This window comes from Rattus norvegicus, chromosome 7 (assembly GCF_036323735.1).
Source record: "Rattus norvegicus strain BN/NHsdMcwi chromosome 7, GRCr8, whole genome shotgun sequence".
Lineage (NCBI taxonomy): Eukaryota > Metazoa > Chordata > Mammalia > Rodentia > Muridae > Rattus > Rattus norvegicus.
Window position 1 is genome coordinate 73,835,827 of NC_086025.1, and position 14,861 is coordinate 73,850,687.

The 14,861-nt window shown below is 39.4% G+C and overlaps 1 protein-coding gene and 1 long non-coding RNA gene across 5 annotated transcripts in view; one reads left to right on the plus strand and one right to left on the minus strand.

Moving 5' to 3' along the window:
• Zfpm2 (zinc finger protein, multitype 2) overlaps nt 1-14,861 on the plus strand; it is a 437,310-nt gene that overhangs the window by 272,095 nt on the left and 150,354 nt on the right. The window contains exon 1 of one of the 3 annotated variants that reach the window (XM_039079163.2): nt 9,450-9,712. The exons of the other annotated variants lie outside the window; for them this stretch is intronic. Coding sequence (XP_038935091.1) covers nt 9,575-9,712 — 138 coding nt within the window. The 5' untranslated portion in view covers nt 9,450-9,574. Of the gene's footprint in view, nt 1-9,449; nt 9,713-14,861 lie in introns of those variants that run through there. 3 annotated transcript variants of the gene reach the window in all.
• LOC134479716 (uncharacterized) overlaps nt 13,840-14,861 on the minus strand; it is a 27,076-nt gene continuing 26,054 nt past the window's right edge. For both annotated transcript variants that reach the window (XR_010053376.1, XR_010053375.1), the window contains exon 4: nt 13,840-14,861. This exon is cut by the window's right edge and continues 2,886 nt beyond it. This is a non-coding gene — a long non-coding RNA (uncharacterized LOC134479716).

Sequence of the window (14,861 nt, forward strand, 5' to 3'; positions counted from 1 at the left end):
AAAAGAGAATTTGAGCTAGCAAGCCCAATTAGAAAATTATGCTCAACCTCAATGCTTTACTCAAGATACACAGTCTTAGTTGATATGAGACATTTTACCAACAACTGTTACATACACATCTGCACTTGTACTCACATACACAAGCACACTCACCTACACACAAACACACACACACACACACACACACACACACACACACACACAAGAACAATTTTGCCCTGCATCTGTAATGAGGCAAAGAAAATTTCTCGATATGAACTTTGTTGTTGCTCCATTTTTCTTTTATTCAAAACGGAATTAGGGAGTTCTATATCAGTATCTAATTCAGACCTCTTTTTTTTTCTTTTTTTTTTCCAGAGCTGGGGACCGAACCCAGGGCCTTGCGCTTGCTAGGCAAGCGCTCTACCACTGAGCTAAATCCCCAACTCTAATTCAGATCTCAAGTGTGTGGAAGTTCTCATGAAAGAGTCAATAGAAGTATTTATTGGAGGGACTCCTTTGTTCCTACAAAGTGAAGCACTCTGTGCCATTTATATTTACCACCACTGTGTTTATTTAATTTTGTAAATGTTGAAGAACACCATTAATTTGTATTTAACATCAAGAAAAGAAGCAAAGTTTGAAAAGGCTGAGTACCCTGGGCAAGTTGTTTTCTGAGCTTCTCCCACAAAGGAGAAGGGAATTCTAGTGTCAGAAGCAGGCCCCACCATTGAGGAATCCTGGTTCTTTACGTCATATCTCGCTCCGGAAACTCATCCATTACTACTTAGAGAACCCAGCTTCCGCACAGTTAGAAAGAAGCTCAAGTTTAGTGAGCCCACAGATCCCTTAAAAAACTCTGGTAGTGACATGAGGCAGTGACTCTACTGGAGAAGTCATGGTGTCCTTAACTATGGAAGGCTGTGCTTTGGTTTGGTCTTGCTTTCACTCTGTTACACGTGACAAAGGGGACAGAAAAACATTAACTAAGTTCATGTGCTTAAGATAATCATATTTAAGTCATTGTGTTGGCGTGGAGTACAACACAAAGTCACATCGGCAAATTGTGCTTACCACCTAAGGAACGCATGTTCAAAGTGGAGAGGTAGCTGAACTACAATGCAATGCCAAGAATTTTCCAGCTACTTTCCTAATGCGACACAAATAAGATTTTTGGTCACATGATTATAGGCAAAGTAAGGGAGTAATCGCATTGTATGATAGCTACGTAACAGTTGTGCTCTGTGAATTTTAAAAGGCTAATTGAAAGAATATTGGAAGATTTTAGGATAAGGAGATGATTAAATGTTAGACGAAATGGATATATTAAATCTAATGTAAGCATTATATAGTATAGTCAGGACTGTACATTAGCCACTTCTCTTTATTAATAATACATTTTTGTGCTTTATGCCTAGGCTAAAAAACAGCTATGGAATTTAGACTATCTTAAACAGAAAACGTTTTTGTATTAAGTAAGTCTTCTTATAAAGTGAGTTATTACTCAGCTAGCATAGTGTTACCGATAAACTCATTTCACTAACGTGCTGTGATATATTTGTTTGGCTCCTAACTAATACTGATAAGGGTCAGGTGTGTAAACTCTTATACATCTTATCGGTTATACACTATTTTGTTGATGTAGGTGGTATATAAATTCAACAAGTTCTAATCCTTAAATTGTGACAGGGTGTTGAATAGTTCAAGCTGGACTTATTCTTGTTGTGTATAAAGGCAGAAATTTAATTATTTTCCCAAATTTTGCTCCATTTCATCAAATTAGAACACATCATAAACATAATAAACGCTTTGTATTTCTTTTGTTCAATTTAACACCTACCACAGCCTACAAAGGCCTTAGGATTTTAGGAAAAGAATTAATACTCGGAGAGTGACACTTGCCTGACCTCATCCACAACACAGGCAAGCAGCCATGTTGGAAAGTTGGGTTCACACCCAAACAAGCTGGCTCTAGTGCCTTGTCTTCATGAAGTCCACAAGGACATGAACCAAGATTTCTCCTTATCACTGTCATCAGTCCTACTATATTCTAGAAACATGCTTGTGTGAGCATTCAATGAATATTAGCTAAATTATTATTGACTATTTTGCTTTCAAACTTCCTTAGTCAAACGAACACATCAGCTTTATTTCTAGCCTACATTTCTCACCAAGCCTTCCTCTTGACTGTCGGTGTTTTGACTTTTCAATTTTGTCCAGTAAAGGTGTGCTTGGGCTTTAGTCTACCTGTAACCAAAGCCGCTCTCATCTAAAAGGTGCACTAAACAAACCCGAGCAATAGATCCAAAGGCTCTGACAAGAGGGGGTCTTCTGCACTGCCAAAGGCTGCTGAGATGATTCTTTGCTCAGATTCTACTCTGATGCCTCATCAGAGACCGCGGGAAGCTACCCTATGGTTGTTAAGCAACAATTATGCACCAAGGAAAGCATCCTATTCATGTGTGTCCTTGTGCAACCAGTACAGTTTAGAATTCGTCCTGGAGCTCATGAATTCTGCTTATGACTGGAAATGCTTATATAGGTTATTTTTTTCCAGTATAAGGTGCAATCATCTCTATGAGTCTAAAAATGCCTACAGTTATGAAAATACAATATTAAAAGCTATTATCTGTTTTTCAATATTTTATATCACTAAGAGAGCACGTTCAGTCTTTTATTTTTTACTTGATGCCTAGTAGTGATTTTAAGCATCTCAACGAGACTTACAAGACCCCACACTGTGCAAATGTGAGAAATAATTCACCGCAAAGGCTACAAATTTCACAGCTCAGGAAACCCCGGCGATTATTAATGAGGCGCCGTGCAATTAGTTTCTACAAAGTGCAGCAAGGCGTCGTGCATAATGCAAAACAGAAACTGCTAGCCACTGGCTCGTGGAAGATCATTTAAGCTATGGATAGGAAGAACTAACATTAAGCACACTCCTGTGGACAGGAAGAACTCGTATTAAGCACATTTCCTCAGAAGCTCCTCAGTGTCTCCCCCATCATGGAGAGAATTCATCTTTCCATAGACCTCTAAGAGAAAAGCACAAGACAGTTCACGGTTAAGGAAGTTTCTATTGACCAGTGATCAGGTCAGCTATTTACCTTGTTAGACTCTGGGTTTTACCTTTATAAAATAGGTTTAGTATTTTTACAGGATTGTAAAAAAAAATCAATTTGTTCACAATGTAGTGCCTAAAGTTTTTTCACATAACTGATCCTTAAAAAATATAATAGAATAAATCATACATTAGGGAACCATGTCACTTTTTGAATCAGCCAAAAATTATTTTACTGGGAATTCTGCAAGTCTAAGAAATCACCTTTCTTTAAGGAGAAGTAGAAGCATAAGCTAAATTTTTACGGAGACTAAAACATACACCACACTGTTTGTATGTATTAACATGGACTCGTTTTCCTATCAAAATAACCCTGAACTGAAACACTTTTGTAAATGAAATTTTTATTTTATGTGTGTATGTGATGGCCTCCATGGATGTAGAGCCTCACTTGCATGCATAGTACCTGTGGAGACCAGAAGAGAGCACCAGGTCCTGCTCAACCGGAGGTGCAGACAGTTGTGAGCCAGCTGTTGTAGGTGTGGGAACTGAACCTGGATTCTCGGCAAGGGCTGAAAGTGCTCCTAGCTCTTGAGCCATCTCTCCAGCCTCATACAGTAATCAATTAATTAATTTAATTAATTTTAGTAATTTCTACGAAGTCACACACTTTCTAAATTGGGTGCATATGGTGTTCACTCAATCATTCGCCAGCTTCTAGCCATTAATTAGTAAAGTGTATTAAATTAACTAATGAACATACACATAAAAATACATATTCATATGACTACTGCAGTGGTTAATATCGATTGCCATGTTGGCAGGATCTAGGATCATCTAGGGATAAAACTTCTGGCACAATAAAGAGTCATAAGTGATATACTTGGTCTTAGCAAAAAAAAAAAAAGCTGAGAGGCAATGAGCTGATATTTAATAGATACGGAGATGCATAGATGAGCTCCAAATATACATCTTAAAAGACCATTATGATTAGAATTGGGAAATAACTATAAAAATGTAAGCCATGTTTTATGGCCTTTCCTTTCTACGCATAGGTGACCTGAATGTTTTTAGCTGAACAGTAAGGACAGCCCCACACCTGTGAATGAGCTTCACTCTATCCTCAATAATCTAGCAATCCTTTCTCATCTGTGGCTATTCTGTCACTTGGTCACGGATCAGGGAATATGCATCACGATTTCCTAGTGTATCAATCATAGGCTTAAACATGGTTGTCCTGATTATTAATATTGACTTAAGTCATCTATGCGAGTGCTACTTGAGTGTTATTGTTAATGCATTGTGAGCACCCAGAGAAAGGGCAAGTGATCGGCTCTCCACTGTTGAAGTTTTCTGTGTAGAGATAATTAGTAAATGTCACTCCCCATATAATGACTATAAATAATTCCCATTAAAACCAGAAATTATCATTCAAACAACTGAACAGCAACTTTCTGAAAATAGAGAAAATAAAGATAAGGACAAAGGTAGTTGTTGTTGTCTATTAATAATTGGATTGAATTTACACACAATGATCTATTACTGACATTGCAGAAACCACATTTAGACAACACAAACCAATTTCTTTCAAATTTCACTATAACTCACGTGTAACTGGCCACCACAAAGCATTGATATTTGTACCCATGCATTAAATCTTAATAGATGCTTTAGTTTTCCAGTTTTAATACAATCTCGACTCAGTACCTACCATATGCATTGATGTTTTCTATTTACAACTTCTACTTTTTAAAAGAAACGATCGGTTAAAGACTGGTAAGGTGAAGGATACCTCTATTCCCAGCACTCAAGAGGGAGGGAAGGAGGGGGATAAAATATAGGATAGAGAATTAAAGTAGACTTACTTACAATGGAGACTAATAAACCAACATGTCTTACTAAGACATTAAATAATTTTACATTCATGTTTACCCTTTGTTTTTTCATTTTAAAAAACACATCCCTGAAAATTAGCAACAATAAAAAAGGTCACATTATGAAATGTTTTCCAGATGCAATGCTAACAAAGATTGAGTTCATTGACTTCATAGCCTGCCTCACCTCCGCAGGCAGGAGCAAACCTGCCAACCCCCAGGAACCGGAAGCTGAGAGCACTCATGCTTGGTTATTGTGCTGCCCTACAATCTTCAAGAGGGGAAAGCACAGTAACCTGCCTCTGTGAGGCGGCCACTTGCCCCGGAAAGAACAGTTTTACAGTAGGCTTTCTGCGTGTGTTGGTTAAGAAAAAATACTGAAAAACAACCTCATCACCAAAGCCTGTTAGATGTGTGAGTTATTTGTAATATTCCTGTAAACAAATTATCATAGGATTTATATAAGCTTTGCTCAACTACTCTAACACTCCATGTGCCTGAATTTAAATAACTTGACAATGATTTTGTAGGGAAATATACCTTCCTGAAATATAATGTTATCAACCTAATAGCTAGAACTAAGTTTAATATTTCCACCTTTTTACCATGGGAGAGACTCACCTTTCTCATTTCCGTGCTTATTTTAACCACAGACATTTTCATTAACATAATTGTGACATCAGGAATTTTTACCATTAATTAATTTATTTATTAAACTTACATCCAGATCAAAACCCTTCTTTCCACTCACTCCCCTCCTCACATGGTCGCTGCCTCCACTCCCCCTCCCCTTCACCTCTGAGAAGTGGGAGGTCCCTCTCCGGTGCCAACTCTCCCTGGCACTCTAAGTCACTGCAGGAATTTTTAAGTTCTAAATATAAGTGAGCTCTTATTAGTTTAAGATAATAGATATAAAGATACACACAAGGAATATGAATAAATAAAAGGAAAGCATGTCTGCTCAGTGCAGCTTTAATATTAATAACATTAAGACCCTCTCTCCCTCATGACTGTTCCAAGTGTGGAGAATAAGTTGCAGATGAGGGCCAGGCCTAAACCAAAAAAGTAAAATTGTATTACCTGCTTCAAGACTCATGAAACACTGGAGAAGAGGAGACCAAGAGAAGGTAAAAGCCAGAGGAGACAATAGGGAGGAAGGCAGCAAAATGGCATCCTCTAGACTGATTCAGCCAGTGGAATCCAGAACTCAGAGCAGCTGTAATAGCTGTCAGCAGGCTGAGAAGAGAGATTCCTCAAGAGTCACTCACGTATGAGGCTGCGCATTTAAGGGACCTTCACATACTGCTGAGCATGCGCTACTGGTGATGCCTGGTAAGGGGTGCGGGGAGGTGACACTTACCATCAGTTGTCTGTGCACCGGAGTACTTACCAGACTTAAATGTATTCCAATCCCTAGACCACCCAGGTGGCCACGGTGAAACATGGAGGAACACAGACAAAACAAATAGATATGAATTCAGGTAAGAGATTAGTATAGATGAGGAGGGGGACAGGGGAGGGAGGGTCTGAGGAAGGAGCGAGGTTGAGAGCAATTAGAATTGTGTGTGTGTGTGTGTGTGTGTGTGAGAGAGAGAGAGAGAGAGAGAGAGAGAGAGAGAGAGAGAGAGAGAGAGAAACTGTGAAAAAATAAGTTAATTGAGGTTGGTCAAAGTAGCAACCACAGTAGTAACAATGGTGATGATGATGATGTCGCCAGTCTATTCATTACGTGTTGTAGTAGATTAATTCCTGAAGAGTGGACACCTCTCAGTATCCCAGGGTAGCTTTGCATTTTCTCGAGTGCACAGTGCCATTGGATGAGTCTCAAAGGCAGGTGACATAACAGAAGTGACGCCATTTTTTTTAAGCCTAAGTACATCAATTCATAAATGTACATCTAGAATTTAGACTTCTATTCTTCAAAATAACACCTTTATTGTGAACGCATTGCTTTCTCTGAGTAGGTTAAAATGCATAACATTCAATTAAGATAGATTATTTGTTTGTATATGTATTTTTATTTATTTATTTGCCAGAGAAAAAAAGTGCATTTTCCTAAATAAGTAGAAGCTTGGTCGTGTTGGGTTTCCATGTGTATCTTCCTGCGCCGACTCAAAACATGAGTTTGGCTTGAAAGCAACTTCTCTAGCAAATGCCTCATAATGACAGTTCTAGCAAACTGTAAGGACCTATGAGATCATCTTACACAGAAAGAAGACGAGACCTTCAGAGGTTAAGTGACTGGCTCCAGGTCACACAGCCTGTACCAAGGCTCACATGTTCCTGACCCCTGCCACAGTTTTGTGTGACGGTCTTCTGAAAGGAAGGCTACTGGAGAGCAATTTGTTTTATTTTTTGGCTTTTTTTTTCTTCTCAGAGTTCCAGCTCTGACACTTTTGCACATTGCATTAGGTGCAAGCCCAGAAACTCTGCCAGGAGCAAAACAACACTCCTTAAACACTCCGTGACTCTCAGAACCGCATAAAATAAAAAGGTTGGAGTTAATGGTTGCCAGCTTGGAGAGTAGCTCCTGCTTGGAGCCAAATGCACGAGAGGAACAGACAGGCTGTGGGAGTGGGGCTGGCAACGGGAGAGAGAAATGAGTCTATTCTTTTTGAAAATGAAAGTCGAATAAATATCTGGGTAGTTTGGGTGTTATTAATTTAGTGATTCTTTCCATTTGTAAAGTGAAAAATTCCTACCTTCAGAGTGGGCAATTTCAGCTCACATCGTCTTTCTATTTATCATGACGTGGTTAGTCCTATTTGGGGCAGGGTTGGCTTTAAATAACCTGCACATATAGAATTATTTGTTTCTCTTTGAACAAGATCATTATTTTTTGTACCGAACTTTCTATATTTAAGCAGTGACTTGTGTTAAGATAAAGTAAAGAAACTATGCCTCGGGAGATAACAATTATTTCAGTTGTAGCTTCGCACAGATAAAACTGTCTGCGTATGGGTACAGTCAACAAGAATTCGATCATTGTCTTCTATACTGATTTCTTTTTAAAGCGTCTTAGCATGGTCGACATCCCACATCCCACAGGCAACCTAAAGATGGTACTTAGCAGAACTGTTCTGGAACTGCACTCTCCTGGAACCCATAGCAGATATTGTGTAAAGCGCACTCTTAAAAAAAATAAGATTGCAGTGATACCCTCACAGAATCCCATGCATGCCTCTGTGCTTGCCTGCCTGGGTACTGAAGAGGAGTTTAGAGCCACCAACAATGTCTTTCTCGTTTGCCGCGTTAGCGTGACATCAATTTCAGAGTATCTTTAGGTGGTTTTTTGTTTGTTTGTGTGTTTGTTTGTTTGTTTATGTTGAAAACTACATAGAGCCTAACAATTTTTTCAGGCAGTACAAGTTTTGAGATTACAAGTTTTATAAAGCTGAGTTTTGTTATTTGCCAGACAAATGTAGGTAATGCAATTCACCTTCATATATAGTTTCACTCTAAATGACTCTGCCACTTCTCTCATTTGCATGTGTACCCCCTATACAAACATGGGTGCAGGCACACACACACACACACACACACACACACACACACACACACACACACTCTTTTCCCACAAGTCTTACATCAAGAGCATCAAGTACAAACATTCAGAAGGTTTGCCTTTTAAATTATATTTATTTACTTAAAGACACTATTTTATTGATTGGAAATTCTGGTTAAATAGATAATTGCGTGGGGAGGGGTGCTATGGGACATATCTGAAATTACAAAACACATAATTCTGTCAAGCCTGGAATTAGAACTCTGCATGAAGGATTTTAATCTGTTTGCTCCCATTGAACACATTTTTGCTTCTTAAAATTCAAATTCATTGTCACTAGATTGATCACACAGTAAAAAGAAAGTGATTAAATGTTAACATTGCTGTAAGACTGAATGGAATCAAATTCCAATGTGGAGAACTACCTGAACCCATGGACTGAAAAAACTGCGTGGTAGTAAAAGATGAAGTCCCATACAGTATCATTTTTAAGATTACATTTGAGAACAATTGAGTTGAAATGTTGATTGTGGGGGTGGCATTCAATGTTTAAATGCCAAACAGAAAGTACAAAGTCCGTGTATGTGTGTGTGTGTGTGTGTGTGTGTGTGTGTGTGTGTGTGTGCGTGCACGCGCACGTGGCCCCATGATTCTGATATGAATTTAATATCTGTGATAATTCTGAAATTTCCTATGCCTATTTCAACTATACTGTTACTATTGAGGGAGCAGCAAATGGTACCCCTTATTAAGATAGTGGGGTAAAGTATTGTCAAACAGGTTTCCGCATCCTTTTATGTACAACATAGTTGTGTAAAGAGCACCAAGATCACTTCCATTACCATTAACCTTCATCTAATGGCAAAGGATTAAGACACCATAATTGTCTTCTCACAATAACGTAGCAGCTGTAGTCCTTTTGTGGGGGTGCAGAAGCTTCAGTCCTTTTGCAGGGGTGCCACAGCTTTAGTCATTTGCAGGGGTGCAGCAGCTGCAGTCCTTTTGCAGGGGTGCAGCAGCTGTAGGTTTTTAACAGGGTGGACTTCTTTTCATACACATGTTCTTCCTTCGACTTCAAGTTCTCCCTAACTCTTATTATGGAAACACTCAACAAAATTCTCAAGCAGAATTTGGAATCCCTGAGACTGCCTTATGTCATCAGTTTCTTGGGTTAGAATTCTCCTCTATTCTTTACCTTTGGGCTTTCTACTTTTATCTCCATTAACCTTTTGGCTTGAATATAAACATTTATTGAAGGCTAGCTCCTTTGTCAGTCCAGTAACTCCAAAGGTTAGTGAGCAGTGGATGCCAGGCTGACCTCTTTTATCCACATTAGATGATTCTAATTATTTCTAAGAAGTGACACTTAGGACCCATTTTGTCCTTGTCAAGTTTGTCTAGTTGTGGGCTGTCTAAACGTGAAACTCTGGGTTCAAACTGTGTCTAGAAGTTCAGATTTTTTTTCTTAACTTACAATGTAGAACCTCAAAAAGTGTACAGTTTTTTCTTTAAATACAGTTTAACTGAAATTAAACTCCTTTTATATGCCTTGTATTATTGCAGAAAGAGCTACAGATAAAACATAAACTTTAACTAAAAAGACTCTATCTCTTTGAATTCCAAAATGGAAACTAAAATAAAGGAACTTAAGTTAGTATAAACCAAACTTCACAAAGATTAAAAACATAATGATCTTTTACATTAGAAAGTTACTTTGTTTCTCATGATACTTGACCGTCAGTGTTTATGGTTCCTCTCACATGTGCCTACTGGAAACCTTGTGTAAAGGCAAGACATGGTGGTAAATGCCTGCTGTTTTTATAGACTCGGTTCTACACGGAAATAATATCAGTCCTCCCTCCTCCCTCCTCCCTCCTCCCTCCTCCCTCCTCCCTCTTGCTCTTCTCTTGTTTGCTTTTCATTGTTTGTTTTGATATTCTTTTCTAGACAAGATCTCATGATGTAAGCCACACTGACTTCCATCTCCCAGTGACACAGCCTCAGTCTCTCAAGGACTGAAGCTCTAGGTTTCCACCACCCTATCGCCTGAGGGTTAGTCACCTTCAGTGGTCAAGTAAAGTCAAATGGAGGTCATATAACTTTTAAAAGAATTTTTTAACTTGCAAAGATGTAAATTATGGAATCGTGTCTTTGAAAATATTGAGTATTATTATGATTGTTGACTAATAGCATTAACTGTCACGATGCTTAGATTGGACAATAAGGAAATTCTGCCCTGACCTCTGGGCTAATCACTGTAAACACTGCAAATCCTCAAGAAGTAGGGCATTCAGTAAATATTTTTTGACACTTCAGTTTATTTGTTCATTCAGATTTTTAGTAAATGATTGTAAGATACTGAGCACTATGTTCCCTTTTATTGTATTAAAATATTGAATACACACTTCGCAGACATGTAGTCTGAAGTTTAGAATACTTGGTTGAATTTCCAGACCTGGATCACATCACCATTCTTAAAGGCAGGTGAAATCCTCTGTGTGTGGAATTTGTTTGTTTGCTTCATTGCTTGTGACAGTGTGTTGTCACTCTACAGCACAGGCCAGCCTGAACACATTATGTGGTCTGTAGGCTCACAGCAATCCCCCTGCCTCGGCCCCTTGAGTGCCAGGATAGGAAGTATAAACCGCCATGCCCGATCTCTCAGAAGCTTCTCGTTCACCTTTTTGTCTTCCTTTCCTACTTTTAGGGGCTCCTGTTGTTTTAATGGATCTATTTGCATAATTAAGGGCAACCTGCCTTCTTGTGGTCCTAAATGTTTTAGCCACATATTGCACTCAAGAAGGTCACATATTTACAGGTTCTGAGTCTTTGGAACATGGCTATCTTCAGGACCATTTTCCTATCTGGCCTGCCTTTTATAATCTCTTTTTTTCCAGTGTATTTTGTCAACTGTACACTTTCTGTATTGATGAATATTTGCCTTAAATCCCTCCCATAATCCAGAGAATTAAATTCGGTAAAATTTAAAGTTTCTAAAACTCTAGAATTTCTAGGACTCCTCGTACCAGAGAGAGAGACAGGAGGCAATGAACCTAATGATCAATGTGGAAGTTACTGCTATTTTCTATTCATGGATTTTTCTGGAGTGTACATTTCATATAATCCTGGCTAACTCCTTTCCTCCTCATACTTGGTAATCTTCTTTGAAGGCAGTCAATCTCTCCAAAAGTTGACTTCTTCAGAAAGAAATTGACTCACCTCCTCAAAACTGTAATAACTGGTCCCTCGAGATTTTTTATCTACTTATTATTTACGCTACAGCTTGGGTATAGCTTTCAGCTAGAACTTCTTATACTCGGCCGTGCTGACATGGAGTAGAAGAAAGTGTTTCCCTTTCAATTCAGTTTCTTAAATAGATATCTACCTGGGCTGAGGCCTGGTATACGCTTACCAACGTGTCAAGAGATATAATATTAGCTTATCATTCAGAAATGGTATTAGTCAACTATTTTTGTTTTGAGTTACAAAGTCATCTCCTCTTGTTTTAACTTGCTTAGGGATAGAATACTGGGGATAAAGATCTAATGATGTAATGCTGGAGTAGTAAAAAGAGAAAAGAACACCATTCAGGGAGAGTGCTAAGAGTCTACATGCAGCCCATATCAAGCAGATGGAAACTACTAACATTGCTTCAGTAGCAGCAGCAGCTAGGGTGAGCCTAACACCTCTGCCTCCTCATAAACCCTTCAGTCCAAGAAAACTTGGGCCTCCTGGTTTCACTTCCTGTGAGCATGGTGGGCACACAAACAACACAGACACTGACACGCCCTTCTATCAGGTATTTGCTCACGTGACATTACTTAACCATTCAGGTTTGATTAGCTTAACTGTAAATAAGGCAGAAAAGGTGTCCACCACACTAGGTAAATAGCAGAAGTCACATTATCCTTCTTTTCCCATCTATGAAACCATCTCTATTGGCTATGTCTGCTTACAAGGGGAGGGGGGGTATATCAGATATCCTACATAACAGATACTTAAATACATTATGGTTTGTAACAGTAGCAAAATTACAGTTATGGAGTAGCAGTGAAAATACTTTTCTGGTTAGCAGTCACCACAGCATGTGGAACTGTATTGAAAGGTCACAGGTTGAGAGCCACTGACTTAGGGAATTAGTCACAAAGGTTTTGCCTGATGTGTAATGATCCCTGCAGCTCTCTTTCCAGTCCTTACTCCCAAGGGAATTCCTCTAAGTCTTTGCTAATTTGAGGAAGGAAGGTCTTCCATGACAATGGTGATAATGAAAGCTAGTCCTTTCTTTTAGTAATTTGTAGATGGAAGAAAAGTTTTAAAACCCGGGCAGTGGTGGTGCACACCTTTAATCCCAGCACTCTGGAAGCAGAGGTGGGCAGATCTCTGAGTTCAAGGCCAGCTGGACACAGTGAATTTCTGATTTCTGAGCAGCCAGGGCTACACAGAGCAACACTGTCTCAAAAAAAAAGTGGGGGAGGGGAGGAGGAGGAGGAGGTTGTAAAGAATGTCTAAGGATGTACACACAGAATTGCAGAACTTAGTGTAGCGGGTACACTCTGTTTCCTTACATTTTGTTTAGCGTTTGTCCACGTGATCCCAGTAACTGTACATTCTTCTTGTGTGTTGCCTCTCTGAGATCCCCTGAGACTCTACAAGACTGACTGACACTTTCCCTTGCCATTGGATATCTCCCAAATAATTTTCAGGTGTACGGGCTCACGCCATGCTCTTTCTTCACAGTTTATTAAGCAATTAACATCTTCACCTGATCTTTAATATATAAAAAAGACTCATTTCTAGTACTAAGAGCAAGACTGAATCTCCCTCCTCTCCTCAATCTCTCCCACCCCTTTCTCCCTTCCTCCCCCCTCTCCTTTCTCCTCTCTCTCTCTCTCTCTCTCTCTCTCTCTCATCTTTCTCTTCTCTCTCTCCTTCTCTTCTCTCTCTCTCTCTCTCTCTCTCTCTCCTCATCTTTCTCTTCTCTCTCTTTCTCCTTTCTCCTCTCTCTCTCTCTCTCTCTCTCTCTCTCTCTCTCACGCGCGCGCGCGCGTGTGTGTGTGTGTGTGTGTGTGTGTGTGTGTGTAAGATTAGATATAGGATAGCTGACTTATTTATCTTACACTAAGATTTCCTGAAGACTTTACATAATAGAAAGGTCTCAGGTTTAGTATTCAGAGATTTCTGAGGCAGATTGTCCTTTAGGGAATATTAAGAGAGTTATTGATGCTATAAAGAGGCCAGCTGCAGCATGGTATAGATTTTAAGAAGAGGTCAGGCCTGTGTGTCAGAGTACAGGTCGTGCACATTCTCAGCTATCCAAGCCATTACATAACACACACACACACACACACACACACACACACACACACACACACACACACGTGCACTACAAATGTACATAGTACACATAGTATCTATCATTTCAGACTTGTTCTTAAATTTATTTTTTGTGGGTGAATATTTAATTAATTAGCATACATTGTATGGTAGTCATTACCTTGCCTAATATGATGGTGATTTTAATAAAGCAGTCAGAACCTCTCTTATATACAGTTTTTAACATCTCTTTGTTGTGAAAATGGATTGGTATGTTATATACAGTCCTTGCTGTTGTGAGATGGGTGAAATGGATTTTCCAGATTTCTGTGAGGTCTGAAGTTGCCAGGGTACATGAAAATCCCCCAGCGAATACTTGTGAGTGTCAATTTGGGAAATTCGTGATAGCGCAGAACATGTGAGGAAGTCCCAGGATGCACCAAGATTTCTTTGGCAGAATCATATCTAGGTGAAAATTCAGTTCAGAAATTACCTTGAGACCCTTGTATTGTCCTCAGTGTTGTGGTTTCCTGATATTTGATACACAGAACACGGGGCTGTTGAATGATAAGTCTGAAAGCCAGTTCACTGTGACTCACGGGAAGCGCCTTCTCTCTGAGACTTCCTGATTTCCTCCCCAGTGATTCTCTTGTCATGTAAATTTATCCAACGGGTTTTAAAGGTAAGGAATTTGGGTGCCAGGTTCCCAAAAGTGTTGAATCTGTTGAGAATTAGGTTTACCTATCTCTGGTATATTCTGTTAGGATGGTGGCACTGGCCTCCGTGCCTGCAGGAGCAAACGGTAGCTCTGTCTCCCTGTACCTGATTTATTCAGGGTTGCCCTTTTACTGTTTCCTGGAGACAATTCGGTGAGTGAGTCCGTAGGATCATTAGTATTTCGGTTAGAGTCAGACCACCAATCCACACTTCCGCAAAGGCAGGTGGGTGCTTCTCATTGCTCATTCCAAATAAGCACTCACTCTAACAGAAACGTTGCTCAGGATGGAGCTTTGAAATGGATCCTGATTATTTAAATTCTTCCCTGTCTGTTTCAGGAAATCTCGAGATCCTGTTGATAGTGAAGTGCAATGTGTCTAAAGTTCACTTCCAAACCCTCTGCCCTCCG